General features: G+C 33.8%; 1 protein-coding gene across 1 annotated transcript; it reads left to right on the top strand.

Annotated features, from left to right (window-relative positions):
• Positions 1–5,132: 5,132 nt before the first annotated feature.
• LOC141247852 (uncharacterized) lies at positions 5,133–7,479 on the top strand. Its single transcript, XM_073669279.1, is given in 16 exon segments — positions 5,133–5,231; positions 5,356–5,449; positions 5,554–5,663; positions 5,756–5,890; positions 5,892–5,951; positions 6,051–6,080; positions 6,082–6,098; positions 6,257–6,323; positions 6,533–6,559; positions 6,562–6,635; positions 6,726–6,826; positions 6,898–6,974; positions 6,976–7,038; positions 7,121–7,141; positions 7,144–7,286; positions 7,365–7,479. Coding segments are annotated over 16 exon segments (1,233 nt in total).
• Positions 7,480–10,606: the final 3,127 nt, after the last annotated feature.

The following is a 10,606-nucleotide window of genomic DNA, read 5'->3' as shown; positions in this document are numbered from 1 at the left end:
TATACCAGTTGTGGATCATGTAATTTGAGTACCTTAATCTAACTAAAGATTATTTCTTTTTTGCAGAATAAGATTAAGAACTTTAAGAATAATAATTACCAAAATGATTTTCTTTATTGATTCTACTAGAGTTTACAAATTCAAGGCGAACACACAGTTCTTAGTTCGTCTCTAAACTCTCCTAGATATTGCATAAACTGTAAATCAACAAAGATGACTTCTTGGAACGAACAACCTTTTCTAAATCAATAATCTAAAATATTTATACTAAAGATATAATCGCCGGGAACCAATCTATGAAAACCTAGATAAAAACAATAAATAAAATATTAAATCGTAACTGAATATCATAACGAAGTAGCTCTAACAACCTAGATTACGAATCTAGGAGATCTCTTGTAAATCTATCTTTTTTCTTATAGCAGCTTAAAGATATCTTTCCTATTTTATGCGCTCGGTTCCCTTCCATTCACCCAGTTTCCTTAAGCGCGTTACCCCCTTCTATTGCTCGGTTCCCTAACTCTGTACTCGGTTCCCTTCATTCTGGTGAAGCGCTTTGAGCGCTTTGTTTCTTGCTTGCCTCGCTTTAGATTCTTAACTTAAGCTCGTTAATTCCTTTGCTCCAATTGCCTAATTTGCTCGAAGGCCTATTGCTATCCTGCAATAACTCACTCAATATAGATATTAGTATATAAAGAGGTTTGTTATCATTAAAATTGAGAGATCATAAGTTATAGATACTAGTAGCCATAAGTTATAGATACTAGTAGCTAGTTCATATAACCAACACATAAACTAGTTTATTACTCGTGTCATGCAACGAGATTGGATAAATCCATGATATATGATCAACTAATCTAAAAGTTGGACGTGTATATATAATGAACTTGGTTCTATTTTCATAATTTAACAATGTCATTTGCAACAACATAAATTTTTGCACAATACACAATGATTAAAAAATTATCATAAGGAAATAACTCCATATACTAAAATGCAGTTTATAATGTTCAAACATGTAATCTACTCAAATCATATAAAACGGCGGTATAATTATTCATATGAAATACAACATTTGTAGTCTTATTATGAAGCACGTCTAAAAAGATAATCCAATGGATACCTTCAAACCATTTTGACGCATAACTCTAGAAATGTAAAGTATAGTTGATTGTGAGTGTAAAGTAGAATTGGTAGAAGCAAACCCAATTTTAATTAGAGAGAAGATCCTTAACTTTTGTTGATTGTTACTGCAAAAATGAACAATCATTGAAGCCTCTGATATATGAACCGAAATCTAGTATCCGATCATATAATGTATCATCCGCAGAATACATACTACGTGTCCAATACCATTTTGGAAATAATTTCTAAGATAGTTGAAGATATTACCTTCAAATGTCTTTCTCTTTTCAACTTATACAGATCAATCAGAATCAACTTGGCCACCTGATCCAAAAATAGCAAAATTCTTTCTCTTTAAATTTCAAACAATTGAGTCATAAATTATAACTGAAGTAGAGGAAGTATACTTGACTTCTAACTGATTGGAATACGCTTTCTCTGACTCTTTCCAACTTTCTCTTGTGTCAACAACATTGTTCCAGTCTACCTATAATATAAGGCAAATCATATTAAAATTAGGACAAGTACTTCAGACTACAAAAATTTGCTACCTAAAACCTAACAAAACCCTACAAACTATTTCAACCTAGTAGAGCAATTCAAAGGATTGCACATTTAGCAACACAAAAATCCAGCAAATAGCTTAGAAAATCAAAACCTAAGAAAACCCCACTTCTCTATAAAAAAAAACTATAATTACCTTAAAAGAGAAAGATATGTTCTATTAAAATCAAATCAATTAAACATGAAAATAAAATAAATATAATTATTCTCTTTCAGATAATCTTCACAATGAGATTAAGGTTTTAATTTCATATAATGTAAGGTAATTAATGGACCTAATGAGAAGAAAGGAAGTTATAAAAACAATAATATATTCGACACCTAAACATAAATGAGAGAGAATAATTAGGGTAGGTGAAAACTCTCATCCTCCCCTCTTTCTACAATTTTAAAGAGTCGTTTGACTCCGGAAACATTGTTATATTATAGCACAAAAAAATATTCTTATTACATGTTAGTGAAAGGAAAAAAAAATGGTTAACCTGCTATAGTATATTATGCACAAGGTCTAGGCTAGTACCATAAAAACACATATAATTGTCATTCTTAGAGAAGTGTTTCACCTTTAACTGAGTTCTAAAAAAAGTCTAGATGTATGAATGAAGGAAGAAGAATATATATTATAGCAAAAAAAATTTCTTATTACATGTTAGTGAAAAAAAAATTGGTTAACCTGCTATAGTATATTATGCACATGGTCTAGGCTAGTACCATAAGAATACATATAATTGTCATTTTTAGAGAAGTGTTTTACTTTATTGAGTTCTAAAAGAAGTATAGACGTATGAATGAAGGAAGAAGAGTATACCAAGTACATGAAGATTGAAGAGTCCTCCTCTGGATGAAAATTAGGTGTTGAATTTCTTCTGGCCTTTGGTTGCGATCTAAGAAGTGTAGAAGTTTTAGTCATTATCTTCTTACTCGGAAATATTAATTGAGCTTTTTCCTTAGACTATGTTAATGTTGGTGATTTATTGTTATCAAATAAGTTTTAGCAGTAATGTGATTTACTAGAAAATCGATGCGATTTACGTTAAGCTCGGAAACAAGTTAGGGAAGAGCGGAGTGCATGCTTGTTGAGCTAACGAGCTATCGGTCACGAATACGAAGCATGAGTCAAGGGGGCGCAGCCCCTCGCGGGGTCGAGGGACGGAGCCCCTTGCGGGGTCCAAGGGACAGAGCCCTTGGTTGCGGTCCCGCTTGAAAAAGACATATTCCAGATTCGGTTAATTAAACGAATATAACATCCGTAATCACCGCAACCGCCGTAACTGCCTAACTATTTCGGTTTGCTATCTCTATAAATAAAGGCTTCGGTCTCATTTAGAACGTTACGAACGTATACATCCTCTCTACGTTCAAGATGTTCTCTTGTGCCTGAACATATTGTACCTTCTCGAATTATCCCAACAAAGATTTCGTGTAACCCAAGCATTCAATAGGGTTGAAATTACCACTACTACAAAATGAGTCAAATACCCCATAGCAAATATCTCGGGCTTGTTTTACACAAGATATAAAGCTGAAAATAATTAACCACATATCATATACACCATACGTGGTAATAGTCCGAGACATATAGGTAATCAAATATCACGGACTAGTATTACACGAGATATAAAGCTAGACTTTTTACAACCAATTTAATACCTCATATATAGAAAATCAAATACACCATATATAGAAAATCAATTTTGGGCACTTATTTTTACAATCTCCCGCTTCATCTCCCGCTCAGACCATTCATTTGCGTTTCATCTCCCGCTCAGACAAGAACTGCTCGTTAACTTTTCAATTTCATTTGCGAATTCCTCGGTGCGTCTCCTCCATCCGCCTGCGAACTGCGTCGGCGTGCGTCCCCTCCATCGCCTCTCCATCGCCTGCGAACTTCCTCGGCGTGCGTTTGAGTTTACTCAAACGGGATGGCGGATCGAGTTGGTGTACGACCTCGCGAGCAGCCTAGCCCCGACCTCAGTCGGTCTTTTCTAATACCAAACGCCGACTCTTCATTCACCTTTTTCCGGCTCACAACGGTTAGCCTTATATTCTTTTCCCTTAATTGTGATGTTTTTTCATCAATTTTTTTTATATGGAGTTCTTCAATTAATGTTTGAATGTGACTAGAGTTTTGATTGTTAGAATTGTGTATTATGTCGTTCTTTTGGATAGAATTTGTGTATTTATGTCGTTCTTTTGGATCTTGATTACGATTTCCTCAATTGTATCACATCAATTCTGTCAAGTGATCGAAGGTATGGATTTGTGCAATTTTTTATTTGTTCAATGAGATTGTCAATTTTCAATCTGTATGTTGTATGGTAGCGTTCTCAACTGATAAGTTGTAGGTTAATTCTGCCCCGCGTCCAACTTTGATTTTGATAAATGAAAAATGATCTTCAGTGCGCTAAATTATTTAACATTTTGGCAACAAGATAGATAGAAGTAGCTGATAAAAACAATTAGTGGCGATACATGGCTCATTCAGGCATATGCAAAGTTTGAGTTTGATAGTAAGAAGCTACACATGATGTGCGAACTGTGGATGGATACATGTACAAGCAATTTAGTATTGGCACATGGTGTACCATGCTTATGCTCTTATCGATTTGGACAATCGTTCTTGACACGTGTTGAATACATATATGAGCCTTCATGTTATTATTTCTAACCAAAACATGGGTGCGTAGCATTTCGATTACATTTTGTGCTTAGCATGTTAGTTACATTCATTCTCCACCATATGATCCACTTATGAGAATCGAGATGCAATTTACTAGACCTCTCTTGACAAAAACTTGGATGCATATATGTTTTGAACAGAAAAGACTAGTTTCTCACCACTTCCACCCCTATTGACTCAGACATTTCTTCTTGTGGTGCGTATACTGAAACCTTTTTTCGTCTGTTAACATGTTCCATTTCTCCCTTTCCGTTTGAGATTTATATCATGCCTTCTGTTTCATACACCTTCAAGTGAAACCTGATTAGTACAGACTATGCTTTTCCATCTGCAAATAACCTGATTGTGAAAATCATGAGAATATTGGCTCCTGATCCCCTCTTTTTCTGATAAAACATTTAAGGTATGTCTGTTATTTCCTTTTTGAAGTTCCACCCTTTCACTATCACGCCACAACAATTGCTCAGTCCTTTTTTTCTTTCTTTTTTTGCAGGATGTTTATGAACCCTTTTCTTACACTCATATTAGACCACATTATAGAAATGGAAATTATGCACCAGTAAATACCCAATTACATGCAAATTCCTTTAGTTTTATTTCAACCGTAGCCTTTCTTTCTCTCTGTTGGAAATTTTGATCCTTTCATGACTCATCCTCTATACGTGGAAATAAATATCCCCTAACTAATTTGAGTGAGATTATTATTATTTACCCATTTTGAAGGAAATCTTCACCAATGCAGGAAACATTGTACAATGTGTGGATGGCAACTCTAGAACTTTGGGATTCTGTGATCATGAAGCGGATAAATATTCAGCAATTTCGACTAGACCTGAACCTGAATGTGGTGTTGAATGAGAAAGTAAGTTCTTTACTATTCAATAATTGTTAGTACAAGCTTGCTGGTGAATTTTTATGTGGCTATTGCGTATAGCAACTGATGACTCCATTGTTGATTAATGATGTTCAGTTGGCCTACCTTGAAGATTGGGCTTTTACTAGAGAGAGATCATTCTACATCACTAGCAGGAGCGATCAATGATCTAGAGTCAAGCACAATCTGCCTTCCAATCACTGTTGGTGCAAGGGTATGCATTATATTTAACTCAAATATTAGATTTATTGGATGTACTCATTCAAGGAATTTTACTTCTTGTATACATGCAGATAATGCTTCTTTAAAGTCTGCTATCAGTTCAGCTATCGACGTCATGCAGGCAATCATAACACATGTCTAAGTTCTCCAGCCATTGGTGCAATATTTGCTGCAACCGACTCTGTATGCACATTGCAGGTTGGTAAACATTTGAAGTCATAAAAATTATGAAAACTTAGTTTTTTTCTATATTGAGAATATAATTAACTGCTCAATTTGTTGGAGAACAGGTCCTTAATCAGGATGAGACACCACTTCTTTACAGTCTAGTGTTTGGGGAAGGTGTTGTAAACGATGCCACTTCAGTTGTGCTGTTTAATGCGATTCAGAATTTTGATTTCTCAAATATCAGTGCCAAGATAACCAAGAATGTTTATTGGAAACTTCTTAGAATTATTTTTTGCAAGTACATCACTCGGTGTAATGGTTAGTGATCCAATATCCTATATACTAATTTAATTGTACAATCCGAAAACTATAGTTGATTCTTCTCCTCACAACTAAATCACATTCTATCTTCTGCAGACTGGACTACTTAGTGCATATATCATCAAGAAAACTGTACATTGGCAGGTATGTTAGATATTCCATTTCCAAATGTTAATGTAGTATTTTTTACTTCTCTGAATTATGAGAGTGCTATGACCGTGTTTAACTATGAGTTATCTATTGTTGAATTCTTTATCAACTCCATTATTCACTTGCTTAAAACATTTTATTTTATATCGCAGGCATTCAACTGACCGGGAAGTTGCTCTTGTGATTCTCATGGCTTACTTTTCTTACATGCTTGCGGAAGTAAGATCCTATAAAATCCCATTTTTGTACCATTTTTTTCCTAGTGCAAAGTTTGCACTATGTTTAATGTTTATGGTTTTGATGATCATGAAATCTTATGCAGTTATGAAATGACAGCTCAAAATGATGCCTTGAAAGTTGAAAACTGATATTTTGAAATTGCAGCGTTAGTAATCTTTCGGGGTTTCATTGTAGTTTTTTGCTTGCAGTTGTTCTATTTAAGTGGCATCCTTAACAATGTTCCTTCTGTGGAGTTGTGATGTCCCACTACACATGGCATAATGTCACAGAGAGTTCAAGAATCACTACAAAGTAGGAATTTCTATTATATATAATTGTGTTTGGGCGCTCATCAGTCTTTTTTGTATTTTCTACATGACTCATTATACTAAATGAATGCAGGCATGCATTTGCTACGCTGTCATTTGTTGCGGAAACATTCATCTTTCTGTATGTGGGTATGGATGCATTGGATATGGACAAGTGGAGATTTGTTCATGATAGTAAGTGTGAAATTCAGTTTGTTCCGTTTGGACTCAATCTTACTCAACCCATCTTGTTTGAATTTTGGCAGTCCTGGAACAATTGATTGTTGTGAGTTCAATATTGCTGTTTCTAGTGATGGTTGGGCGAGCAGCTCTTGTCTTCCCATTTGTCATTCGTAAGCAATTTTGACCAAAAAGCTGGTTCCAAGAAAATAAGCATCAGACAACAAGTAAACTTCTTCTTCTTTTCCCCCATCTCTCATTCATTTTGTGTTTTAATGACGCCTAAAGAATGAAGGCCTTATTTTATAGGTGATTATATGGTGGGCTAGTTCCTTATGAGAGGCGCTGTCTCCATGGCTCTTGCTCATTCAAGGAACTGGATGTGGTCTATTATGGCACTTATATGTAACCAAGAGGATATATCCCCAATCGTTACTCGAAGTCTTTCTGCAAAATTTCCAAAAATAAAGGGGAGGTAAGTCAGTTACCTGAATAATATTGAGGAATTCATGCGTTTATTGATGCTAATTATTTTGTTTAACTTTGGATTAAGGGCTCTCAACCAGCTTCATATCACTTTCTTCGAAGCTCATCCAGAAGCTGTGCAGAAAGAAATGGAAGCATGCTATTTGTGGATTTTTAACATCTTGCATGTTAGAGAGAGATAGTACGCAGAGTGATCTTAGAGGGATCTTATCATGATATAATATAATGGAATATATTGTGCTGCACCTGATATGCTTGTTGCAATCATCCCCCCACATTATCAAAGAGTTAATGGTATGCTATAAAAACACATTTCTACTAAGTTAACAATATTTTCTGACTGAGTATGTTGTTTTCTGTCTTTGATCTTCTTGGTTATGACTATATTCCCTTTTGATTTTTGAAACAGATTGATCAGGTAGATGTACGAAATAAAAGCTCTCAATGTGACTGAGTATCATGTTGAACTTATTGTACGTGCCACTGAACGCCTTCGTGATAAGATGGTAATTTACGTTTTGATTTATCAAGGAGTATATTTTTCCCAGCTGATAGCAACGAAATGTTGGACTTAAGGAATGTGCCAGCAAGGTCTTCGCATTTGGTACTTGGTTATTCCTTTCCTTAATTATTTTCATGCTGAAATTAGATAGGATTAAGTAGCCTGTGACTTTTTCATGACTAAGTTAGCATACTTTCTTCCTGGGTTTTGCAATGATAGTACATTTTATATGCAAGTATGTTTTTCTTATTCCGTTTCATATATTTGCATGTTCCTTTCCTTCTTTTGAAATGCAGATGTCTGTCATAGAGGGCAATAGATTTCCAGGGGCTGGTTAGGTCATTTAAGTTAGGAAGAACCAACACTTATGCTTTTTGTGATTGAATACTTGTAATTATATGGATATTACTACTCTTTTGCAGGTAATTTGATATGCATCTTAGAAAAATGACAAGAACAAAAGAAATCGATCACATGACTAGTTTTTTTCTTCTTCTACAATTCTAAGACTATTAGCATGCTGTTTTTGCTTATTAAAATTGCTTGTTTAGTTAAGTAGTGACCAATACTATTTAGTTTTTTTTCTTTAATAATGAATTGTACTCATTTTTTGTTTCAAACAAGTGTTATAGTCTTATGAAATTTTAAATTATTATGTTTTAATTTTTTGACTTAAGTTACGTCATTGTGATGTATATTCTGCGACCAAAAAAGAAAACACACTATCAAGTAAAAGGTGTAACAGATTTGCAACTACGGTGTATATCATTCCCACAAAACAAAACTCATGGGGTATAAAGAGTATTACCTCGGATTATTATGACAAGAATATACCCGGACTATTTAGGTTGACCTCCGATTAAATGACAAGAATATACTACGGTGTATATTCCATATACCTCTCATTATATGGAAAAGGTGTATTTAGCTTTAACACATATACCCCGGACATCCAATTCCACCGGTGTATATTGCAACCAAATACCCCGGATAAATGAGAGAAAAAACACCGGTTTAGTTGTATATCCCGAGGTATATACAATGAATATATCTCGGACACCTTTTTTGGCTCTAATGTGGCAATGGAAACGATAGAGAAAATACCCCGGGCGTAGATTTGTAATTAACCGAGGTATATAGCATATGACTATATATCTCTATGAGCTGTACACCGAAGCCGATCCAGGGTATATGTGGTCAAACGCCCGGAATATTTGACTCTTTTTATAGTAGTGTACTTTGTTCAAAAAATGAATTTACATAAATTCGTACAAGCAGTCCAAGATTATCACACCCTAGACACTAACAATTAAGATATGAACTGCAATAGTTATTAGAAATCCCACCGAACTTATTAGGCTCTTCATAACAATCACTTTAAAAGACATGAAAGAGAAAAGAAATCCTAAAAAGAAAGAAACTTCTGCATCAAAACAAGTCCTCGTCACATACCATTAGGCTAGATAAGAACGCTTTTGTCAAAAATACTGAATATTGAAGTCTTTAGAAGTCAAGCTAAAAGATATGTCTGCGATGGAGAAATTTGGTCAAGGATCGCTCATCTATGACATATACATTATGAGTCTTTGTAAGATAATATGTAAGATAAAAAGAACATATTGTGTAGTCCCATCAATTTACTATGGGAAAACAATGTACACATCATATTAAATTAATTCTAGTTATTGAGTCTATTCGTTTCGTCATAAAAAAATATTTCTATGTACTTATTTTTTTTTTCATAAATTAAGCACTCATTTGACTTGTTCAGTTCGTACACCCAAAAAATTTTAAAAATACTTTGAAGTACTTATTTTCCTATAAAACAGAAGCAATGAAATGATGCTTTTAAAAAATTAAAAGTGCTTCTTTTTTATTTATTTTTACCATTTCATACTTTCTCCCGTTTTCTATTCTAGACAATAAGCATGTTGATCTATAATAAAGTTATTGTGTGAATATCAAATTTGTAAACTACTGTGATGGCATTATTTTCAGTTACTAATATAAAATCAAAATACCCAGTACATCGTCGTATGATTAATTTGTTTCGTCAACAAACACTCGGAGCTTGTGTTCTCTTCCGATTTGAGATTAAGGTTTTGTAACTTGATATCACGATATACTATTAACTAATTTGAAAGTCATAAGTGTTAGATATTATGAAATTTGGTCTCTACTTTTAATATTATCAATATCTATTGAAACAACATAATTATTGGTATAATAAACCACGATGATAAAGAATATTATGAAAGAAACAATTCCATGTATTAATATAATGTATGATGTTCGAAATAATCTACTAAAACTATATCAAGATCTTCAACCATTTCGACTTGTAACTCTAGAAAATACTAAGTAGAGTTGATTGTGAGTGAAAATTTGGTTTTGAAAGAAACAAACTCCACTTTAATGTGAGAAAGATTGCCCTTGACTTTGATGATTTGTCACAAGCAAAAGCAAACAATCACGGGAATTGCCTCATTTGAAATATGAACAAGAATTTAGTATGTGCATGTGTAAAGTGTCACCGGCGAATACATACATAACGTTCAATATTGTCTCTGTAAATAATTTGATCTTCAATAATATGATTTCCAAAGAGAGTAACTATGAAAATTGCACCTTAAATAGTCTTACAGATTAACCAATAGTTCTGAGTAGAATAATAGGTACACCAACTTTTAACTTCAACACATGATTTGAGTACATATGTTCACATACCATTGAGGAATTCAAATGAATTAAAGAAGTAAACATAAAAAAATCGGTTTTTTCATTTTGTTTTGCAAATAATGTTTAGA

The sequence above is a fragment of the Phyllobates terribilis genome, unplaced genomic scaffold (assembly GCF_046119375.1).
Source record: "Phyllobates terribilis strain yellow unplaced genomic scaffold, ASM4611937v1 Scaffold_3351__1_contigs__length_81426, whole genome shotgun sequence".
Lineage (NCBI taxonomy): Eukaryota > Metazoa > Chordata > Amphibia > Anura > Dendrobatidae > Phyllobates > Phyllobates terribilis.
The sequence above is the reverse complement of the archived record's forward strand: the minus strand, read 5'-3'. Positions and strand labels throughout refer to the sequence as shown.